General features: G+C 30.0%; 2 protein-coding genes across 3 annotated transcripts; both read left to right on the top strand.

Moving 5' to 3' along the window:
• Window positions 1-41: 41 nt before the first annotated feature.
• On the top strand, window positions 42-7,294 carry LOC126902630 (uncharacterized). Of its 2 annotated transcripts, none has more exons than XM_050680096.1 (4): window positions 42-204; window positions 276-455; window positions 1,688-1,972; window positions 7,139-7,294. In XM_050680096.1, exons 1-4 carry the CDS (start codon window positions 145-147, stop codon window positions 7,184-7,186), a joined length of 573 nt encoding a protein of 190 aa, XP_050536053.1. In that variant the 5' UTR covers window positions 42-144; the 3' UTR covers window positions 7,187-7,294. The 2 variants fall into 2 exon arrangements, with proteins under 2 accessions (XP_050536053.1, XP_050536054.1); XM_050680097.1 differs by having other exon boundaries at window positions 2,773-7,173.
• A 2,896-nt stretch (window positions 7,295-10,190) lies between these two features.
• LOC126902631 (uncharacterized) lies at window positions 10,191-14,290 on the top strand. The gene is made up of 4 exons (XM_050680098.1): window positions 10,191-10,403; window positions 10,488-10,667; window positions 11,437-11,718; window positions 14,093-14,290. Exons 1-4 carry the CDS (start codon window positions 10,344-10,346, stop codon window positions 14,141-14,143), a joined length of 573 nt encoding a protein of 190 aa, XP_050536055.1. The 5' UTR covers window positions 10,191-10,343; the 3' UTR covers window positions 14,144-14,290.
• The last annotated feature ends 11,063 nt before the right edge of the window (window positions 14,291-25,353 follow it).

Here is a 25,353-nt window from a genome sequence, read left to right on the forward strand (position 1 = left end):
TAGACAGTAATTGAAAGGTCAAAGAAAGACGAGATATGTAGATATTAGTATTTAATTAAAGAGAGGCTTTATTTAATTTTAAACCACCTGTCAATTCATTTCTAAACTAAATTCGAAACACAACACAACAAAAAAAAATTCAATATGTTTTTAAAAATTGGTTTTGTTATATGCTTTGCATCTGTAGCGTTTGGATTTCCAAAAGTATGTAAATTTAAGTATATTATGTTTTATTTCAAGTAATTTTTATTTTTATTATATTTATAATATTTCAGAGCGATGATCAAAATGAACTAGTCCATACAGTCCTTAATTCAATGTCCAATGTAGGAAGAGAACTTTCAAAAGTTATTTCTGATGACTCTGATAAATACTCTGTCGATTTTAATGGCTTATACAAAAAATATGAAGTGGACAACAAAGCTGAAGATGCTAAGAAATTTTTACAAAATCAAGTATGTACTTATTACAATTCAATTATGAGATTTAAATTAACAGATCACAATTGAAAAATTAATGGTTGTATGGCAAGCTTAAATATAACAAATTATTTTTATTAATGGGTGGATTAAAAGTTTTTGGCTATATTTATAGGTTAAATAAAATTTTAAATGTTAAATGATATTTTAATATTTCTTGAAACAGAAAAAACAAGTGTGTTTGTAATAAAATGTTAGATTTTAGTTAATTCGTTTATTTTTCAAACACTGCTAATTTAATTAATGTTTAACTGAGAACTAAATTATTTCTTAGTTAATTTATGTACACTTAATTTATTTCCATAGTTTTCAAACATTTTTAATAAAAATGAACTAACAGAAATGCAAACTCATGTTTTATAAAATTCAAATGTTTAAAATTTTTTGGAAATCAACTCATTATAAAATATAATTTATTTTAGAATTATTCTGGACAAATATCCTTATTAAAAAAATTGCAAAGGTCATGGTAAAAAAATAAATACTAAAATTACAAAAAAATACAAGCAAATACTCCTTGTATGCTGAATTTGAGGCAAAACAATCATCGTGTTAAAAAAATAATAATATATTCATTTAAGTATAAATTATTTTGTTTTTAATATACCATTTAGTAAATATTCCTTTTTAATTGTTATCTTTGATATTTCCATCAAATATTGTTTATATTAATTTCTTTTTATAATGCAAAAATGATCTACTGACTACAAGAAAAAATAAAATAATTTTCATCTTTAAATAAAAAAATCATAATTAAACATTGGTTAAGAATAAAATTTTGAATTCTGTTCCGTTAAACCACATAAATGTGGATACATTTAAATTGATCACTTAAATTATATCATGTAATGAATTATAGTTATTTTAAACTTAAGGTGTCAATTAGGCTTACATTCACCTATTCAATATTAAGTTTTATTTGATTTTAAAAATATTTATGATGTAAATATAAATTATTATTATTATTATATTATAATTAACCCCAGACGGCTTTTACAAAAATTAGCAGACAAGAAATAATGGATAACAGATAAAAACATAAAGATGCATAACTTATACTAGCTTTAATATTAGAGAGAATAAAAATAAATAGTAAATAATAAATAACAATTATTATTTAATTAATAATAATTATAATTAATAAACAATAATTATAAAAATTACTCATATAAAATTATTAATTTAAACTAAAAAAAAAAATTTTGCAGTTTAAAACTGGAACAGAAGCTTTTAACCAACAAATCAAAAACATTGATATGACTTATGAAAATGAATTGAAAAAAATCTCTGATATGATAAAAAAAGATGATCCTGCTCTTGGAGAAAAATTCAATAAATACTATGATTTAACTTGTCAATTGGATAGGTTAACAGAAGATATAATCAAACATACATTGAGCTCAGAAAAAATGACCTCTACATTTGAAAAAGTTAAAAAAGATGCATTTGAACCAATGCAACGAAAACTCATAGAAAGTATTAAAAAACTAGAAGTAAGCCGTCAATTATAAATAATAATACATTATTATCACATATAAATATTACTTAAATATTTTCAAATTTAAAAATTATCAATCAATATTTTAACATTAATGTTGTACATTAAGAATTTAGAAACAAAGTCATGAAAACTCAATTTTAAATGAAAGAGGGTTATTATAAACAACTCATAAAATATATATTTAAAATAAAGAAAATAATTTCAATAAAAGTATGCATAATAATTAACCTTTGGAACTAAAAAAACCACTAATTAGCGAACAGAAAATGATCTAAAAAATAATATAATAAACAATTGTTGTATATCATATCATATCTATTTTTTTCTCTTGAATAATGAATAAGTTAAATTAAACTAATGATAAATTAGTTTAATCATTATTATTAAACTTTTTTTTTAAAAGGTCTTAATTTAAATCAATATGCTGGAAATTAAATGCAAACATTTTGAATGAAACTCATTAAAATGATTTAATTTAACTAATTATAATTAAACTATAATTAATTTTACTTAATGAGCAAAAATTAAATTTTTACAAATTTAAAAACAAACTTATTACATAAAAAATAGGGTTACTAATCTTTTTATTTGATGTTTTACATTAAACAAAAAAATTTTATAGTTGTACAGATTACTGATTTAACATTACTATTTATTTAATTGTAATTAAAAATTAATTTAATTTATAAAATCTAGTACAAAGCTACATGATTCAAAAATTAAATTTAACAAAAATAATTAGATAAATTTGGTAAAAATAAATATAATTTTAAAATTAATACGTTTTTTTAGTACTAATGAGAAAAATGAAACAATAAAAAACAGAAAAGAAGGATAATGATGAACAGGGCTCGTAACTTAATGAATTTATAAAGTTTATTTTAGTTATCTCGAGTATATCTACGATAAATTAGGGGATCATTCGACTTAGAACAAAAAGTATTCCTGTGGCAATATATAAACTAATAATAATTTTTCACGGAGTTGGATGTCTCAGAAAAAGTTTAAACAAATTTTATAAATACATCCCGAGCCCTTATGAAGAATAATTAAATGATATTTTATAAAATAAAAGTTAATATTAACTGCAATGTTTATTCATTCTATTCGACACATTTAAAGCTGTTCAAAAATGAAAGTTTAAAATCGTTAAAAAAATATATTACTATTTTACCTGAATAAATAAAATTACACTTCTTCACTCTATAGAGAAATACAAGGATAGGAGCCGTGGTATATGTTGTTCGCTGACAATATAGAGTAATAGAAGGAAATAAGATCAGCTTTTGAAGAAAAGGGCTTAAGAATATGTAGGAGTAAGACAGTGTATTAGAGTACGAGTTTGACAAAAGTGAACACGAGGTAGATGAAATAAAAAGACCAGTGACAATAGGTGAGGACGTGATTGAAGAGATGGAGAGTTTTAAATATTTAGGGTCAGTTGTGCAAAAGAGTGGTGGTATTGACGAGGATGTAAGACACAGAATTAAGTGCGGGTGGTTGAAGTAGAGAGAAGCATCTAGTCTGTTATGCGATAAAAGAATTCCAAAGAAACTGAAAGGTAAATTCTACAAGACTGTTATAAGGCCAGCTATGGTGTATGGTTCAGAGTGTTGGGAGGTTGATAAGAAAGTAGAGCAGAGAATGAGTGTAGTAGAAATGAGAATGCTTAGATGGATACATGGAGTGACTAGAAAAGATAGAATAAAAAATGAGCATATAAGAGAAAGTATAGGTGTAGCGTCAATCGTGGAGAAAATGAGAAAAAATAGACTTAGATGGTTTGGTTATATTATGAGGTGAGAGATGGAGGGATGTAATTGAATGATGTAGAATTGAAGCGATGTAAATGCAATATGAGGACGGTTGATATGAGAGTAGATGATGTGGTAGATCGTCTCAAATGGAAGTTTTGGACGAGAGTGTTAATCCCAAGTAGTTGGGATTAAGGCGAGGAAAAAGAAAAAGAACACTTCTTCACTCTATCAGAAATATTTCAGACTGTATAGAAGTAAAGCGTACAATAATATTTAAAATTATTTAATATAAATTACTTATGAGAACATTTAGATAAAAATAAAAATAAATAAAATTTTTTGAGTATTTTAAGTATTTTTTTTTTAATATTTAAGGTAATACATAAAAAATAATTTCTGTTACAATTTTGGTCACTTGGAAATATTTATAAATTGACAATTTATATTTAAGAATTTTTTTGTTTTGTATTATACTAATAAGCCATATTGTACAATTGTAGTCGGACATTTGCTTTAGGAGAGAAGTAAAATTTAAGATAGTTGAATAATATGTGAGACTTAGATATAACAACTATAAAAATTACATTTCAATATAAGAGCTATTAGAATTTAATTAGTATGTGTTATATATTATATGCTTAGCAGTTGTAATGATAACTGTTATCAAAATACGTTTATGCAATTTTTTAGTAAATTTTGTTACTTTATTTAATTATGTTTTTATTTTTTTAATTTTAAATATTAATCACAAGTGATAAATTTTTATACTTCATTTTACATTTACAGTATTGCAATTAATAACCAATTATCAAATAAAATTTTTTACTAATTTTGTTTTGTTTCAAAACTTTAAAATAGGCATTTTTTTACAAACAAATGATATGGGGCGTTAACAAATTTAAAACAAGTGTTTATCAAGCATTTTATTACACAAAGTGGATTTGTAGCACGGGTGTTTAGAGTCCGTATTGGTGTACGTATACTCAGTCCGCGTTTCATACTCACTTTGTGTATTTAAATGCTTGCAACTTGAGAAGTACTTGTTTTATAAATACTAAAGTGTTTATCAAACCATCAAAACTTTTATTAAATCTTATTTTTTAATTTTTTTATTAATGATTGATAATAAAAATATGCTTTAAATATAGTCTTAAATTATAATAGTTATTAAAAACAAAAATTTTAACGAAATGATAATTGGATCAAAAGTAATTGAATTTGTCATATCTTAGTGACTCACTCTGTGTGTATATATTATACTTTATAATGGTAGATATAACTATTTTTTAAAGCCATCCTCATATGTGAAACAATTTAATAAGTAAATATATTTATTTACATTGTTAAAGTAATAAAAATAATAAGGAAAACTTAAGTACATTTTAGCTTCGATGCGAACTGAGAAGGTATTAGTTTTACTATGATATGTATTTTTTTTTGTGTCTGTTACCACTTTTTCTCAGATTTCACTGAACCGATTTCTTTCAACGATACGTTAAAAGATAACAAATCGTATCTAGTCGAAGATATTACCCTCAAAAATTGAAAACATTTCCCTCGTTCCCCGGAAATGGAAGAATCCTCCAAAAAAATTACAAATTTAAAAATCGCTAGTTTTCGAATTTTTTTTCTTAAAACTGCTATAACTTTTTTAAAAATGACAAAATCGATATAATTTTATTTTTATAAATGCATGATGTCTTTATCTATCATTTGATATACTTTTTTTATAAATCTGATCCTTTATCTGCCCACAGAGGGGGATTTAAAATGACAACTTAACTTTTAAAAGTTTTCCGAAAAGTCTGATACTTTTATATATATTTTAAATTAAAGTTAATGTAATATACTTTATCATGGAAAAAAAAATTTCGGACTTTATTTTATCTTCGTGGTGAAAATAGACATCAAAGATAATAAACTTAACTTTGTATTTTTGTAAAAAAATTCTTTTTTATATTTTTAACTTTATAATGCTATAACTTTTTGAAAAACGTATGGATCTTTACAATTTTTTAATGAGAAGTAGTATTTATACATCTTTCATTAGACATACTTTATCTTAATCAGGATATAAATAAGGAAATAGGAGATCATATAGCTTTTGGAATAGTCTACTAATTTTTTAAAATTAAACACTATCTAAAGATTTGCATCGAAGCGTTTTTTATGATAATGATTTTATTCACTGTCAGATATTATTATACTTGACCCAACTATGCCACGTCAACATTGTGCAGCGACCCCCCTGTACTGGGTTTTTAAATACAAAAGCAATCGGTATCAATGTAGAGTATGTAATAAATAATAAATATATCAATGTTTGACTAAAGAAATTTAGGGGACAACTACCCAATTGCTCCTCTATATTTACCTCAGTCGGCCGTAAAGGCACTATTTAGTATTACTGTCGACCAAAAGGACTTATAATAAATTTATAATAAACGAAATCGAAAGCTAAAATTCAATCGGTCGATTAAATCGATTTGGTTGGTCTCTTAAAAAATAAACTTTGTTATGCCCTTGATAATATCTATTTCTAAAATGAAAAATAATAACTTGAACTTAAAAGTCGCCTTACAAAATACTATGAATCAAATTTATAAATATTTAAAAACAAACAAACAAATAAATAAAATTAATATTTTTTTATTTTTTTATTTTTATATATTTCTAGATTTATTAATAATTAAATTTACCCTTTTACTTTATAAGGTTGTCAACTTCATTTTTTTAGATGACATCATATATATTTAAATAGCTAATAAGATAATGACTAGTAGACTTTTGAAATAGTACTTCGGAAATTATTATGTTTTATGATATTTTACATAAAACATAAAAAAATTATTACTCCATTTAAAAAAAAAAGTAGTTACTTGTCCTTTTCAAAAGAAGGTTATGATAGTGAATTATGATTCGAATATTTATAACGTTATAAGCAAAAAAAGTAGCAACATTGAAACGGTAAATGAAAATAAATAAATACCGTTTTAATATTAAAAACGTTAAATGTAAAAATTGTAAAATGTTTAAATGAAATCACGTTAAACTCATTTATAAGATAACCATATATTATATTTAAACGTTAAACGAAAAAAATAGTTTTAATCCGATATAAGTAATATTTTGACAATACTAATATTCGAGATTACCATGTGGGATATATTATGTATATATGTGTTTATATTTATATAAAAAATAAATAAAAGTTCTTTAATTTTGATTTATAATCATAAATTTATTTATTAAAAATAAAAATTATACAAAAGTAAAATTGTAATAATTAAACTAGTGAAAAAATTCAGGTTTTAACTTAAATCCAAATATTTTTAATTTAATGTTGTACAGTAGTTATTTTTATTAATTAAAGTTGAACTGTGAATACGTTTGTTTTTCAGACTTTGATCATTGAACATTTGCCATCTAAGCAGAAGAGTAAAAATTAATGATTTGATTATATTTTGTTATTAATACTTAAAATGTATTACCATTTAAATATTTTTTTTATATATTATTTCAATAATAAAAGTTAAAAATAAATAAATTCTCTGAATGTTTTTTGTATTAACTTTTCATATTTCAGAAAAAATAAACTTATTTTCACAATATGTTTATAAATAGCTATACAGGTATGCTAGAATATTTATTATATTAGAATTAAACGGCGTTATGTAATAGACGGCAACAAATATTCTTTTACAAATTTATTTTTTGGTATTGTAAGATCAAAAATTTAATTTTTTGATCTAATAAAAATTATAGTTTAATATAACTAGTATAATTTGACGATAATTTATCAGAGAATCTAAAATTATTTTAAATTTTATCGTAATATAGATTAAAGGAACACTACACATAAATTCATATATATTAAAATATTTTCAAAATCAGACTGGCGGGCTTGTTGTTCACTGGTTGCTGAAGATTAATAATACTAGGAATCTGCAAGCGATTCTTTTTATGTAATTAATACAATTAACAAGCTACCTAATGTTGAAGAAAAAATAAATTCTATAAGGCGACATAGGATAAATGTATAGCTCTTTTAAATATAGAGTTATTAAGTATCACGTGACATAATATGAAATAATATTATAATTTATTTAAATGCAACTTCATCTTATCTCATTTGTGAACCGGGATAAATATGATACCCATTGTGTAAATGTTATTTATTAAGAATATCATAACTTGGAATATTTGAGATTTTATATAAATAAATATTTAGTAACATTATTTAATTTGCAGAATCACAATTATTGGGTCTAATGACTCAAAAAATAGTTAAAGAATTTCTAAATTGTAAACAAACAATTTTTTTTAATTATGAAAGAATCTAAGGTATAATTTCAAACATTTTTTATTCATTAGAATTTTTTTCAATGTATTATATATTTTTATTTTAATGAATGTTTTTTAAAAAATATAAAAATCTAAATTATTTAAAAACTCTTCCGGCGATTAGGCGTTATTACCAATTGCAGCCGTTTTAAAAAATAAAATATTTTTCTAACAAGATCCAACTAAGTATTAATAAAATTATTAGAGTATGTTTTCGAGGGTAGTCCAAGTACTTAATTTTGAGCATTTGAAGTGTAGGATACAAAATACAAATATTCTAAAAAATATTTCAAGTACAAAATAATTACAACTAATCTGTTTAATAAAAAATACTTTTAAAAATTATTTTGTTTAAAACAAATTAAAAAATTCTCAAACAATTAACTAATTAAAGAACAAAATGTATTTGATGAAATAAACATTTTCATGAGATACATAGCCAGATTTAGAAATAAGAGAACTTCTCCTATAGAAAAAATTTAAAAAGTTTCACTTCAAAAACTTTAAAACAATTTTTTATCATGATTTAAATTTGATAAAATATTTTTTCTAAATTTAACAAGTCAAATAAAAAAAACTTTTAATAGTAGCATTATTAATAGTACAAAATTATTATTGTTAAAAGTATAAGATTATTGTCTTTTAACTAAATTGAAAACAGTTTTAAGTAAGGTATACATAAGAATATAAATAAACTACTATATAGTTTATGTAACTGATTTTTAGAACATTACAAAAAAGGGCCGGTTTTTGGTAGGGTTCCGATTCTTTAAAACAAATAACTTGAAGTTTTGGTTAGTTCTCGGGTTATTAATTTCTTCCTCTGAAACAATTTTGAACCGGTTGTTGGAGGTTTTTTCTTAAAGGTTCCAAATCCCAAGATAAATAATGCTGGTCTACAAGAAATTTATATCAGACGAAAACATACCAATTTTTCTCGATTATTTCAAATTTACAATCAATTTTTTTCTATCACCTCTGGTTTCTGAGATAATTAATAGATAATAAAAAACGAGTAATTATACATCAAAAATTAATTTTAAAAAAATCAAATTATTATTTACTTAAATTATTAATATGTTAACAATTTGTGCGAAATTTCGATTCAAAATGTCATGTGTAATAAATTATTTTGGTCCTTTAAAGATGATTTTTAGGAAAGTTTATTATAAAAAAAGTTAAATTCGAAAAAAAAAGTTCAAAAACAATTGTTGTGCACTGCCAATATTATGAAAAGCAATTGAACTTCAATTACTATTAGTAAATTATAGAAAATTGTTAGTGCTACTATTCATTGTAATGTTATAAGAAAAAATAAATAAATTTTAATAACGAGTAACAAATATTAAGTAGCTAATGGCTCTTTATGGAAAAATAAAATGTATTTTTTTAACTTCTCAAAAAAACTTTCGGTACTTTAATTACTTGATTCCGCCTTACTTTGTTTTATTATGAAAATTATTAGAATAATGAAAATATAATTAATGTGCATTAAAAAATATTCGTAAATTCACGTAGACGAACGTCTAAATATTTACGATTTTTGCTCATAAAAGTGAATGCGATTTAAATTTACGAGTAAAAAAATGTACCATATTTCCACTAAAAACATCTATATGGTTCAATGTTAAATAACTAATGCACCTATAAACTTTGTGTTCTGTAATTTTAAACTTTGAACAACTTCTGATCTTTTAATATCATATTTGTGATTTATAATATAATAAAACTCAAAAAGATAGATTGTGTCAGATCAAATTTATCCGTGCCTTAAATTTTAACTAAACGTTATCTTATTTTCATAACCAATTCATAATAAACATGGTCTATAATTATAAGTTTATTTTTTAAGCTCACCAAATACCGTTTTAATCTTAGTTATCTTAAATATAACCTTTGGATTTGTTTTCTCCTCGAAAACAATCTTGGTTTTTCCATACGGGTAGGTTAGTTGGTAAGGTCACTTATAATTCAAAGAAATATATCATATCAATCTTAATAAGTAATGCGATTGAAAAATAGACCTCATTAAGCTTATCAAAAAAACACGTGCATACATAGTTCTGATGAAGCTTAAATACTACTCACTAGTGTAAAAGTAATCATAACATAAACCTGTTACGTATAATATCTAATAAATTATAAACTTTCTTTAAGTAGGGATAGAACTCATATAATAATAAAAAAATACTGCGGTTTTAATTTCTTGTTCACTATTAAAAAAAATTTTAACTAGATTGGAAATCAATAGACAATATTAAAATGTTGGTAAAAATATTTTTGATGTTCTGTGTGGCTACAACTGCCTTTGCTTTTGTTAAGGTATGATAACATCTTTATTGTTTATTTGACATCTAAATAATTAATTGCATAAAAATGAAATTTAAATATCAATCATAATTTTAGCAAGACGAAAAGAGTGAATTTATTCATGCAGTCCTCGGTTCTGTTACCAATGTAGGTAGAGAAATCTCCAATGTAATTACTGATGACCCCGACAAATTATCCGTCGATTTAAATAAAATGTACTCAAAGTACGAGTTTGCTAGCAAAGTAAATGATGTCAAAAATATGTTCAAAGACCAAGTATGTTTTTCCTAAGCGCTTTATGACGCAAGTTAAATATAAAGTAATTTAAGACTGAGGTAATTTAATTGTTAAGTTAATGTTACCAATAATGAAAATGAAAAAAATTTACATATAATTAATAGTTTACTTTTTCATATCATGCAATTTCGATTTTTTTTTTTTAGTTCATTAAATTTGATAATATAAAATGTACTATCGTTTGATTTAATACAATTTACTAAAAAATCTCTTTGTGTATTAAAATAAAACAATTAAAATACATTTTTAAGTTCTACACAAAGATATATTTATAAAATACGCATGTTCAACGTTATATTGGTTACAGGGCTAGTTTTATGTAATTTTTTACTAAATTTTTTTTTTTAAATACATTATAAACTTGATAATAAAAATTTATGTTTAACTTTTTATATTTTTTATTGGTTTAGAAAATAAAAAAATTTTTTTTTTAATCAAAGCACTCAATTTATTTAATATTGATTAACACAAAAATTAATTACTTATTGTTTGAATTAATTTAAATGTCCAAATTTTGTTTATAATATTATTGAAAACTTTTCATAAATCATCCATATCCTTGTAATTAACTTTTTTAATTTTAGACTTTTACTATAAATTAAATTTTTTATAAAATTCTTCAACAATAACAAATATTAAAATTTGATATTAAATATGTATATAGAGTTTAATTTATTAATATAATCGCAGTAAAAAGAAAATTTTAGAAAAACTTACAAGGTATAAAGTATAACTTTTCAAAGTTTAGGTTAGAAAAAATGCTGACTCAGTATACAATTTTGTAAAAAAAATGGACGAAGAATTAGAAACTTCATTTAAGAAAAAAGCCGACATGATTAAAAAGGATGATCCAGTATTGGCTGAAAAATTGAATAAAATTTATGATTTGACTTGTCAGATTAATAGATTGTATGAAGATATAGTAAAATACGTACTAGACCCAGAAAAAGTTTCCAACTTCTTCGACAAGGTCAAAGATTCACTAGAACCCGTGGAACGAAAAATGGTTGAAGTAGTGAAAAAGTTAGAAGTAAGTAAATTAAAAATTATCAATAGTCAAAATGTGCGATTTTTTAAAACAAAAGATTATAACAATTGTTTTTTTAGTGGAAATTGAATTTTAAATACAGAAAAGTGTTTAGTTGTGAACAATACGTTGTAGGGGAGACTGAGGGAATGGTGCGCACATAACTTTAAACATTCAGAGCAAATTAAATTTTAATAAAAGTAGTTTTCGGTCCCACTGTACGTTACTACCAAAAAAGTTTTGTCTCTTTTTACCTTTGACACGGTCCTACGTAATGCACTGTTCTCCGCGACCCGTGTCACCTTTATCAGCCGTCACCCAACTATGGGTATTTGGTAGTTTGACTGACCAACACTGCGTGCCTACGCTACGGTGCTAAGTCAAGCAAGTGCAGTACACCCGAGGCGACCCGCCGCAGTTGATACATTAAGTGTTCTTCCCGCTGTCAAAGTGACAACGTCGAGGATGTACGCCATTGGTGCCGGACGTATCTTTTTACGAACCGATCCGCACCTGTCATCGTCTCCATCAACGCTGATAACTTTTTGATGTTCGAGGACACCGCGTCACTGACGTCAACAAAAGTGCCGCGATATTATGCGAAGGCTTTAATTGATTCTGTTAGTCTTTTCGGTTCTTTTTAAAATAATCTGTTGTTCCTCGTCATTAATAAACGGATCACGGATCTCGACCATTAAAACCAGTGTCACCTTTAAAAGAAAATTTATGAAAAACAAAATATTGAACTTAATAGAACTGTTCATTAAATATTGAGGAGGCAATTATTAAATTGAGGCAAAATTCCTACATTAAAATTTCTCAACGGAACAATATCGAAACATATGATGAATACAATAAAATTGTATAAAACGTTCAATTGTGTGGGTTGATAATTATAATAATACCACAATAATAATATAAGGGGTAGTTAGAATAATAATCATTGTCGGCACTAGGATGAAATTTTTGGGGAGTTAACTAATTTCCATCTACCCTATAGAATATTTTAATATAAAAATTAATAAAATTTTCTACCTATTTCTAGAGGGTGATTGATGCTAATTCTATTACTAAAGGCCTAAATCCTACTGTCACCCTATTTCCATCAGTCCCAAGAGTATAAAAGATTTAATTTAAGCATTTTCATGACCATTTATTTTTTTAGCTTGCAAAAGCCCTAAAAAAATTTTCTCTGAGCTCCCAAAAGTCTAAATCTTTATGATTACGATACATATACACTTACGTTAGTCAAAATAACATTTGTTACTTAACGGAATCTGTTCAACAGAGACAACTATCTCGTGTACTCAATGCAAAAATGTCTCATAATAATATTTAAAATATAATATATGAACTACTTAACTGATGACTTAAAAATAGCGTATTTTGAATTAACTCTACAATAAAAATTATTACTATAATAGCCAATGTCATCTATAAAATGTATTAATATATATTATGGTCTAAAACCAAGCGAAATTATATGTATAATGCATTCAACTTGTTGCTCAAAACTAATACTGATACTGCTATTTTCTTAAGTTTCATCTATATTTTTAAAGATATGTTTATTTTTACTTGCATAAAGTCTATTATATTTGCTAAGAAATAAAAAAATTCGCCTTAAAATTACGAACACTTTGAATTGAAAACACATTTTTAATTATAACACTTACTGCCTTTTTGCTTAAAAGGAAAATCATTGCCTTCTTAAGCAAAAATTTATATTACAACCGATTAAATTATATTTTGACAACTACTAAAAAAAATAATTTAATTTCTGCTTACATAATAGTAAAAAATTAGTTAAGTCCTTTTTCCTAGAATTTTAATAACAAACACACTTTTTTCTTCATTTTTTCTATAATCAATGCACTTTTTTCTGTACTATTGAAACTAATTTTTCCAAAAAAGTAACTCCATCATGTAAATTAAACATATACATAAAATTAGTGATGGGCATTTTCGAATATTTTAAACTATTGAATAGTATTTTATAGTTTCCCATCGCTACTTATAATTACTGATGGGTATATTTAAATACTTTTTATGCGATTAAATAGTTTTGTTTTTAGCAAAACCTATTAAATATTTAATAAACTGTCGACTAGTTCGTTGCTTACTATTCAATATTTTCTATCACTAATTCAAATTTGTCTTTATTATTTGCATACTTCTAATTTAAACTTTAAACACATGAAATATTATTTTTCACATAACTAAATTTTGAAAAATATATTTGATTATAATTATACGCTACATTTTACTCATAATTACTTTTTTTCATTTAAAGCTGAATTTATAATTACAGTATAATATTTTAATATTATTATTTACAATATTTATATTTACTTAATTTATTCACTTTTTTTTTTAGGCTATGGCTATTGAACGATTGCCGTCCAAAAGCAAGAAAAGATTAAACTAATAACTTGTACATTTTTTTGTGCCTAACATTGTAAATTAAATTATTTTTATTTTTGCTGATTTATTATGTTATATCCAGTTGAAAATTTATTTTACTGAAACTAAAATTGACTTTGATCCTTTCATAAATAAATGCATTTTTTCCGTTTGGGATGTTATTATTAATTTTTAAGCTAAATTACTGAACAAAATTTACTGCAGTATGATAGCACTAACTAACGTTAGTCAAAATAATATTTGTTAGTTAACGGAATCTGTTCAACAGAGACAACTATCTCGTGTATTCAGTGCAAAAATGTCTCATTATAATTTTTAAAATATAATATATGAACAACTGAACTAATGACTTAAAAATAGCGTATTTTGAGTTGGTCCTCTTTAAATATTTTTTATGTAGGGTAAGAGGAGTAAGATGATAAATTCAGATAATTCAGTGTATTTATCAAAATTAATCAATTATAGCAACACATCCTAACATAGAATATTGCCTTACCATACACTTTGTTACTCGACAGTGTGTTGACAATATTTAATATTAAACCCAACCTATAATTTGTGTAGGTTTTCTTTTTACAGTTGAAATTTGCCTCTATAAATTTATAGGAGCCTATTGCCTCTCCGAGTGACCTCTAAAAACGGTACTGAATATAAGATGGGTTTAGACGAAGAGTTTTAATGTGGTACATATTTTTTAAATCCTCAGCAACAATCGAAAAAAAAATTCAACCTCTTAAATGTTTTAATGATTTTTGAAAATCATTGATGCAAATAAGGAGCTAAGCCACCTCTCCCCAAATCAAATTAGACATTATGTTAACGGTTACATAAAATTTTTTTAGAGACGTTTAAACTAAAAATATTGATGATTATACTTTTACCCTTACTTTGTAGCCATATATTATTTACGACTCTGTGTAAGCATTTTAAATTTGTAGAGGGCTGTTTAAAATTGTTTATGCACTCAAAATATTTAAAAATTAAAACTAAAAAAATATAAATAATATTGTTGCGTATACAGTCATATGGTGTCTTTGTTGTGACCGCCCCATCAATATGTGATTGACCGCTGGTAAAAATAATTGAACGAGTTCCACGCGACTTGTTAAAACGAGTCATTATTAATCATTCGCAATTAAACGCTCGCTCGAGTATCGTTGATACCAAACTAAACAATATATTATCGTTTCGTTTTTTTTTTTTTTTTTGTTCTTTTTGAACTACCGCAAAAGGGTGTACATACACTCATAATTTCGCAAACCAATTCTTTACATATAAAGTGATACTCAAAACACACTAACTTTTGGTTAAGATTAATCGTTGTTTTCCTGTCATTTTGTTCCTGTTATTATCAAGACATACAATTTTGCTTCAAACCAGGTCACAACCATCTGTGGATGTACAGGTCGTCTTTATTGTATCATTTTAAATTACCATTAAATAATCTATTAATATACATATATATATATATATATATTTCTATTATTGTTAAGTTTTACTAACATTAATTTTAGTGATATTTTATGTTTGTACAATATTCTTATATAGAAGTATTAATATATGAATACTCTCAACATCTTTTAATAATCTTACATATTATGTTTGTTTACTCCAGACACTTGTAGTGTTATCCTTTTAAATTCTAGTTAAAGGAACACTCACACAAATATTTTAAGTTGTGAACTACATAATCTTATTAATTTATGTATTGTTAAAAATTGCTAGAAATATTATAAAAAATAGTTTAAATATAATAAAAATTGATCACTTGTGGCTAGTTAATTAAGTAAAATTAAAACTATATTAAAAATATTATTAATTTAAAAAAAACTAAAAAATATTAAAAATATTAAACTCAAAAGCCACAAAAAAAATTAATGAAAAGTCGCGGATACGTATTTCGGAAACAATGTTACCATTATCAACGCTAAACACATACTGACATATAAATAACATATTTAGTTTAAATATGTTATTTAAATAAATTTATAGAGAGATTAATTTATCATTGATCACTGAATTTCTCTTAAAATAATAATCTTGAAAATATTTTTACTTGGTTTTGATAATTAATGTAATGTAATATTAATTTATAAATGGTTAAGTATGTTTTAGATCCATACCCTACTCCTTATAATATTACTAATTTAATTTTTTTAAAAAGCTTATAAAATAAACAACTATTTAATTAAGTAAATGATTGATGGATAATAATTTTTGACTAGTACATCGTAACTTATTAATATATTTATACTTAGACGAGTAGAAGTATGCGACCGAAAATGTGTAATGATGAAATCCGATTATTAATGTACTACAATATATACAGGGTGATTTTTTTTATCATAACCCACTTAATTACTTACATAATAATAATAATTACAAATTTTTTTTTTATTACTATCTTTAGTTACACATTATTCTTGAATTATTAACTATGTAATACTTTTTAAGTTCATCCCTTATGCCTGGTAAGGGTGTCAACTTTTTATCGATATTAGCAGGTACACAGCATTGTTATTATCAATGATAGTAAGGTACATTGTTGTGAGTTTATAAATACACTAACTGATAATACAAAAAGTATATCTATTAATAGTTATAATTGATAATAAACAATGGGTGACTGTGACAGCAATGTCATAAAAAACCAATTAGCTACCTATATTTGTAATCCCTTGTGTATTAAACCTGTATACTTACTCAAAAATTTGTAACTTTAAATGATTATATCTAATAAACGAATTAAGTTATAATAAAAATTCAAATGCCATTTACTATTAAATTAAAAACTCAAACATTTTATTAAATTAAAAATATGTGTTACCATTTAAAAAAACAAAGTTGACCCCCTTCCAAGGGATAAGGGATGAACTTAAAAAGTATTACATAGTTAAAAATTCAAGAATAATGTGTAACTAAAGATAATAAAAAAAAAATGTTTAAATTATTATTATTCTGCAAGTAATTGAGTGGGTTATGATAAAAAAAATCATCCTGTATATTCGTATGGTAATCCAAGCAGAAACAAAAATATTTAACTAACATATAAACTTTAGATATAGATGATAACAATTATAAAATATGAATTATTATGGAAAGCAATAACAATAACAAGATAAATATAGTAATCAAAACGATTTCACACTTCTTTTTCTAATTCGGAGGGCCTGCGGACGGCGTCCCCTTCCAATGCGTGTAAACTCTTCATACCTCCTGGAAAATGGTATGTCGGGCACTCTTCTACAAGGTGTTCCATATTCTGGATCGTTCCATCAGCTTCACATAATTCTGAATCTGTCAGCTTCGATTTCTTCATCAGATGGTTGATCTTCCTTGCCCGCAGCGAAAGCGGTTTAGTTTCAAACACTCTCTCCTTGGTAGGTTAAATCTTGGAAGCTTAAGATCCGGATCCTCAACAAGTTCGTAATTATAAGGCTTTTTTGTACTCCATTCTTTTTTTCATAGATCTTTGATGGTAAGGTATGTACCGGAATTATCCGGGCAGCCAGGATTTCGTGATTTCAATCTCAACGGTGGTAGATTTTTTATATCATTATATAGCGGTATGGAAGGAGTTTTAGTGTACTTCTCCCATTCTTTCCTTAGGAAGTCTTCTCGCCTGATATGTGTAGGAGGAATATTTGTTAAGACTGGTAGCCAAGGTAGAGGAGTTGATTTTAGTGTCCCAGAGATAATTCTCATTGACCGATTGAGCTGTACTTCTATTTTTGAAACATAACTACTATTTAGCCAAACAGGACAGTAGTATTCAGCTGTGGAATAAACCAACGCAAGAGTTGCTGTTCTGAGAGATTTGGCGTTTGCTCTCCATCCAGAACCAGCTAGCTTATTTATGATATTATTTCGGGTCGATAGTTTCTGAGCTATTCTCTCTAGATGAACTCTATACGTTAATAATCGGTCCAAATTAACCCCTAGATATTTAGGAGCCATGTTGTGTTGAACTTGAATTCCGTCGAAGTTGATGTTGAGCTTCTGATTAGCCAATTTGTTATTCAAGTGAAACATTATCGATTCTGTTTTTGATGGATTGGACTTCAATTTCCACTTTTTGTAATATTGTACTACAATAAAGCAATTGTAGAGTACTAAATTGAAAACTACACAATAAATTGGCGACAAAGTTATTGATAAATAACACCATTTTCCTTTATATATATATTTATTCATATATTACACTTATAAATCATAAAACTTGTAATAAGGATATAAATAAGGAAATAGGAAATAATGTAGCTATTGGAATAATTCACCAATTATTTTTAATTAAATTCTATCTACAAATTTGCATCGAAGAGTTTTTTATGGTAGTGATTTTAATCACTGTCAAATATCATTATACTTGAACAAAACGATCGCGGCGCTTTCCCTTTACGTCCGGCAGGTCGCGCCATATGGAGTGGCCGACGGGCGGAGAGAACCGGTCCAAGCCGGCGGCGACATTATCATTAATATAATATATTTCAACGTCCTCACGGAATAAGCCGTTGTGACATTCTTGGCATTATATTTATATATATATAGTGTATAAAATATACAGTGATAATATTTAACTGACGGAGTAATTATTTATTTATTTAATAAAAAACCACCTGAACCACAACATTGGCGCAGTCGAATAAGGAATTGTTGTTGTATACTAATAAGTAATTAAGGTAAGTACTAAATAATTAAAGCAATTATTATTTGTAGCACCCTTAATAAAATATTTGCAAAAAAGAGAACTTACAGCTTTAATTGACAAAAAGTGTAGTAAGTCCCAGAAAAAGAAATTTTTAAGACATAATTAGCCATAGCTTATTAATTATTGGGGTTAAGGTGTATATAAGCTATATAGTTAGAGATAGACTTATTATACAGGAGAATTTCCTAACGTGGTTTGTACTAAAAATATCTTGTAGACAAGTCCACTTCCCGATCACGTGATCAGCGCATTAGCTTATCCCCATTGACCTACTTATCTGCTATTATTAGAATATCAGCATTCAATATGTCAGGTTAGAGCATACTTGAGCTGACGATAAGAGAGTTGCAAGGGGAGCTGTCACGACGAGGTCTCGCAACTGGGGGTTCTAAAGCCGACCTTATGGTTCGGCTGGAAGACTATCTAAGCCAGGAGGAGGGGGTTAACGCGGCGAGCGTCAAATTTCACCCCGAAAAACCGAGTAATCCTCCGCCCCAAGATGACGATATCCCTAACGGGAGGCCCGGGCAACCGGAAGATGACGATCGCCGTTCCGAAGACGACCGAGACAGCTGGTCACTGTCATATGACACGTATATGATGTTATGCGGGTACGTCGAGGATAATACGAAACGGAACGAGGAGCTGGAAGCAATAGTCGCCCAACAGCGCGAACACATTGCTCAGCTTGAGACAAAGTTGAACGACTTGATAAAGCAAGTCAACTTGTCTTCTTGCGAGGTACAGGGGGTACCATGCAGTACCAATAGGGGAACTCTGCCGCCACACCTCACGCTTAGGCGAGTTACAGCGGACAGGCCCGAAAAGTCACAACTCCGATCGGAAGAGGGTGAGGAGATGGCCGTCCCGGAAAGTTCCGACCAAGCAGTTCGAGAGGACCCCCATCCCCCCACCGGAGCTTCGGACTGCAAATCAGTTCTTCGGTGACTTACGGGATACTTCGGCGGAACAATACGGTACAAAACAGTTCTCCGGCAAAAAAATTAATTTGCCCCGTGAAAACGGCCGGTACCCCGGGTTACACTGACCGGGACCCCCTTACGCCGGTGAAAATTCTGTTTTCTCCGGTGGATTAGACCGGATTACGGGAGAACAGCATCGGAACAAACAGTTCTCCGGTGAAAATTCGAGTTTCTTCGGTCAGAAACACCACACTTTTGTTTCAAACAAAGGAAAAACCCAACCGAAGGAGTTGACTCCTATCACTGGTATCGCGCGGAACCGAAGGAAATCTGATACGGACTCATTTTATGACCTCAGGGTCCGAGCCGCAGATTTATTTACCGGAGAAAACTTTCCTAGCAAACAGGATTATTGTTCAGCGTCCGACCAGGACCCAAAATACAATAAGATACCCGAGAAAAAGCTGGTGAAAGAAATCTCACAAGGTAATATTACCTCTTCTAACCCAAACAAGAACGGTAAAAGAGCTATAACTACCGGAGCACCGAGGAAGTACGATGTGCCACTACCGGCCATTGAACTTGAGTTTCCGACTAAAGTTGTGGTGGCTCTACTATATTCACAAGCAACTGTATCTTATGTTTTACCGTGGGTAGCACATGAGTTTGGTAAACCAATAAAAGGGAAGCCGAGTATGGTCACATTGGCTGACAGCCGAACTTTGCAAGTTCATGAGTACGCGGAGTTCACAGCACAGGTGTCTGACATTGAAGTTCAATTCAGAGCCGCGGTACTCGACCATCTTATCGGTGACGTATTACTGGTCCATGATTTCTTGGTGAAACAAGAAGTGGCATGGGACTAACGAGCATGTACAATCCACATGGGTACAGAAAGAAGAGCGACGGTATGCTGGAGAAAACCGACAATCAAACGGGAAACCGAACCGAAGATGGTTATCCCGGAAGGGGAGTTTCCGGAAGATGTCCGGTTAATATTACTCAAGTACCCGAAGGTTTTCTCCGGAGAAGTCGGGAGGACCCGAGTCATTGAACATGACATCCGGTTAAAAGAGAAAACTCCGGCTACTTTAAACGCATATCCTTATAATCGTGAAAAACAGGATACCATCACACGTATGGTGCGAGAAATGGAGGAGCAAGGTTTTGTAGAACCTAGTATCTCGCCATGGGCAGCTCCCGTAGTTCTTGCCAAGAAAAAAGATGGATCCCAGCGATTATGCGTGGATTACCGGAGACTGAATCTCCAAACAGAATCCGACGCACACCCAATGCCTGACTTACACGAAATGGTCCGTGGAATGGGTGGTGCTAACGTTTTCAGCACCATCGACCTTAAGTCTGGCTATTGGCAGGTCAGTTTGACTCAGGAGTCAAGACCACTCACCACATTCCGCACACAAATGGGCCTCTACCAATTTAAAGTAATACCCTTTGGCCTTAAAAATGCCCCGGCTACTTTTCAACGGTTGGTAAACAAGGTTATACGTGGATATGTCGGTAAATTTGTGTTTGTGTACCTAGACGATATCGTGGTGTACTCGGTGAATATGAAGAAACACCTAAACCACATACAACGAGTCTTGGAACGGTTACAAACACATGGGTTGACAATTCAACCGAAAAAATGCAGTTTCGGTGTAAACCGTATAAATTTCCTCGGACACATAGTTGATTCGACGGGAATTGACCGGGAACCGGAGAAACTAACTGCAATCGCCGAATTCCCCGTACCGAATGAAGTCAAAGATTTATAAAAGTTCCTCGGAGTATGCGGTTGGTACAGTCAGTTCGTGTCGAAATACACCGAACTTAACGTTCCGCTGACTAATCTTTTGGCACAATTAAGTGGCGATGGACGGTACAAGAGCAAGACGCTTTCCAAAAGCTTAAAGAAGCACTTGTCTTTGCGCCCCGACTCTGTCCTCCACTTCAAGGACAACCGTTTTATGTTCAAACGGACGCAAGTGAAATAGGAGTCGGTGCCGTTCTATTTCAGCGGGAAGAAACCGGCCAGAGAAGGATTATCTCATATGCCAACCGAAAACTTTCTCCCGCTCAGACACGGTATTCAGCCGTAGAACGTGAGTGTCTAGCCATTGTATGGGCCGTTGATCGCTTCCGACCATACCTAGACGGAAAATTTACTTTGCTCACGGACAGCATAGCGCTTAAATGGTTACACCACACGCGGGATACCAACAGTAAGTTGACCCGCTGTGCGTTACAGCTGGGAGCGTTCGACTTTGATATTCAGCACGTGCCTGGAGTTGAAAATCAAGCAGCAGACGCCCTATCAAGAAGCCGATATGTCGCAAGGTGTCACGTTTGTGCTTGCGTTAAACCGCTAAACCGGAAGCAAGATGACCCAATGCGACCAAGACAGCCCCGCCAGCCATGGGAGGTTGTTAGTATTGATTTTATGGGACCATACCCAAGATCTCAACGCGGTAAGACTTGCCTACTTGTAGCAACTGACTGCTACAGTAGATTGGTAGAAGCATACCCCCTAGGGCAAGCCACCGCTAAGACGATTACCGACACTCTAGAAAGAGAGTTTTTCTCACGTTTCGGCTATGCTAGAGTACTTCTTTCAGACAATGGAACACAGTTCGTCTCCAAAACAATGGAGAAAGCATTGGAGAAGTGGGGCACAGAAGGATGGACAACGCCAATTTACCATCCAAGTGCAAACCCGGTAGAATGCCGACACCAGGATTTGAAAAAAGGTCTTCGGACAGCTTTGGTTGACAAACCACATAGTCACTGGGACAGCTGTATTCCGAATATACTTTTTTCAATAAGAAATCGTCGGAACAGGCTAACAGGGAGCACTCCCTCTGAGCGGGCCTTTGGGCGAGAAGCCAAAGCCCCCGGCGATTGGCTGCTAGACATTATTTCTACGGGTAAAAACCCGAAACAAATAGAAATGCCCGGACAGTAAAATATTGTTACCGTAAGGACTCCGGACAATAACAATAACTCCGGTGTGATAACCGAAAACTCCGATGTCTTTGGTAGGAAAACGAAAATTTCCGGGGGGGAGAACAACCCTCACAAAAATTTGGGTTATCTTCCGATAAAAATGATATTGGTCACAAGTTATCCCACGAAAATCACCGCAGACGCTATAAAAATGGGGATTGGATGTATTATCGCGCGCATCTCTTATCCAGCGCTGATAAAAAGTTTCACGCCGGCTTTGCTCCTAAATGGCTGGGGCCAGTGCAATTAGCCAAAAGGCTAGGTGAGGGAGTGTTTGTGACTAAAGGAAGGCGTCAGTTAAAGCTACATGTCACCGCCATGAAATATGACGCCTCAGGAGGTAATCCTAATAAATTTTCTATATTACAGCATGTCCAGCAACCAAAGACAGGAAGCGGAGCCCCGTCCCTTTCAGCCCTCTCGCCGGCTTGCGGCCGAAACCGCAAATCTCATGCGGCAGCAGGCCCGCAGGTTAAAACGGCAAGCGGCGGCACTGCTGGGGGAAGAATATGTGGAACTTCCAACCTGGACCCGAGAACGAGTCCGTACGGCGGGAATTGGGGAACTTCGGTCCCAAGCCCTCTTATGGGCTGCGTTCGATCGGGGCTTAACGGAACGTCGGGCGGAACAGGGGGAACCTAGCCGGCGGTCGAACCAGCGGCGACATCGACCCGGCCACACCTCTGCTCGACTTAATCAGCAGGCTGGAAACAAACCGGCCAAACCACCGCCACAGCCAGCGGGACGAACATGGCCGGTTTCGACCGAAAAACACCACGGAAGCGTCAACTAACCAGGTGACCACCGCGGCACCAAGTAGCGTCGGGAGTGAGTCCCGTTCCGGCGAAGGTGTGGAACGCTTTGTTGGTAGCGTTCAACCAGTTGTCTTCCTTGGGGACGACCGAGTGGACCCGTAGCAAGCGGATGTGGTGTTCCGGTTCTCGGAGGGAATGGAGACCGAGGATGCGGTTTTGGACGCCCCGACCATCGAGATTCCTGACTTCCCGGAGTTGGAGGACGGGCCAACGGACCAGCTGTCCTAGGCGCTCATGGGCCGACCGGCCGGACTGGGAGGGGGAGTATGTCGCGGTCGCATCACGACTCCAGCTTTACCACTGGATGGCGATCGCGGCGCTTTCCCTTTACGTCCGGCAAGTCGCGCCATATGGAGTGGCCGACGGGCGGCGAGAACCGGTCTAAGCCGGCGGCGACATTATCATTAATATAATATATTTCAACGTCCTCACGGAATAAGCCGTCGTGACATTCTTGGCATTATATTTATATATATATAGTGTATAAAATATACAGTGATAATATTTAACTGACGGAGTAATTATTTATTTATTTAATAAAAAACCACCTGAACCACGACAAATTACTCTACTTGACCCTATCGCCCAATAGCGTATTTTTTAAATTCAGAGATAAACATTTTTAATTTCCATTTTTTGCAAATACAAGTTTTTTCACGTCTAATTTAATTTAAGGTTTGTCATAAATAATGATTCTTTAGAAATTAAATTTTAACGAAATGGTAGAATAATAATATGTGACGAAGTGATTGTTGATAAATGTGAAGGGGCGTTTATTTTACAATTCCTATATCCGATTTTTTGATAACCAGTATAAACAAATGTGTGTAAATATACATTCTTAGTGACTGTGTAACGCGTGTTTCACTAAGTATATAAAACGTGATAAAGTTTAAATATCAGAGTATACTATTAACAACATAATAGTCAGAAATTATAACTTTCAGTGTAACCATATAATGCACAATGAAGTAAGAAGTAAGAATCCACTAACAAATAAGTATAAATTCATACTTCATCATCTATTAAAGGCAATGCCTTGTCTTTGAAGCCACTCCTCTCTGTTTGCAGCTAAATTCTTCAGTGAAACAAAACACGCAGAGTTCATAAGCTCCACTATATATTAACATTTATATTTGGTCATTATCAAATTTGTGAAAGATATTACCAAGAAATAATACACATTAACGAATATATAAACACATTTGTTTAAACTGATTATCAAACACAATAGAAGAATCATAAAATAAAGGTCATTTCACATTTAACAAAAAAATCACAAAATCGCTTTATTATATATCATTTGATTAAAATTCAATTTCCAAAGAATAATTATTTATGACAAACCTTAAATTAAATAAGTAATTCTACGTTTACATTCATATTTGTTTATAAATATTTAATGTTCGTCATTTTGGACTAAGTATTTATTTTATTTTATTAACAGTCTTTTAACATATAAAACATTTATATCATTGTTATAAAGAATTTTATAAAAAGATAACATTTTTTTGAGAAAATAACAGTAACTGTTATTATGAAAATAACAATAACAGTTATCAAGATTGATAACAAGTTGCCGTCGCTAATGAGTAGTAATTTCCCTAGATTAGAGTCTTAAATATCTCGAACCACGTTGATATATCTCCTATTTCATAATAAGGAATTTTTAACAACTTCCATTTTGGCCACACTGATTACGCATGCGCAAAACTGCTTCAGTAGTAATCGGCGTGTAAACATTCGATAATTTCACTGGTTA

Source organism: Daktulosphaira vitifoliae, unplaced genomic scaffold, assembly GCF_025091365.1.
Source record: "Daktulosphaira vitifoliae isolate Bord-2020 unplaced genomic scaffold, ASM2509136v1 Scaffold_3, whole genome shotgun sequence".
Taxonomy (NCBI): Eukaryota; Metazoa; Arthropoda; class Insecta; order Hemiptera; family Phylloxeridae; genus Daktulosphaira; species Daktulosphaira vitifoliae.

Bases quoted from the DNA above. Each gene is read 5' to 3' on its own strand.
- LOC126902630 (XM_050680096.1), top strand. From the start codon at position 145: ATGTTTTTAAAAATTGGTTTTGTTATATGCTTTGCATCTGTAGCGTTT. The intron at 205-275 runs GTATGTAAATTT...ATAATATTTCAG, and splicing joins TAGCGTTTGGATTTCCAAAA to AGCGATGATCAAAATGAACT. The intron at 456-1,687 runs GTATGTACTTAT...AAAATTTTGCAG, and splicing joins AGAAATTTTTACAAAATCAA to TTTAAAACTGGAACAGAAGC.
- LOC126902631 (XM_050680098.1), top strand. From the start codon at position 10,344: ATGTTGGTAAAAATATTTTTGATGTTCTGTGTGGCTACAACTGCCTTT. The intron at 10,404-10,487 runs GTATGATAACAT...TCATAATTTTAG, and splicing joins CTGCCTTTGCTTTTGTTAAG to CAAGACGAAAAGAGTGAATT. The intron at 10,668-11,436 runs GTATGTTTTTCC...TTCAAAGTTTAG, and splicing joins AAAATATGTTCAAAGACCAA to GTTAGAAAAAATGCTGACTC.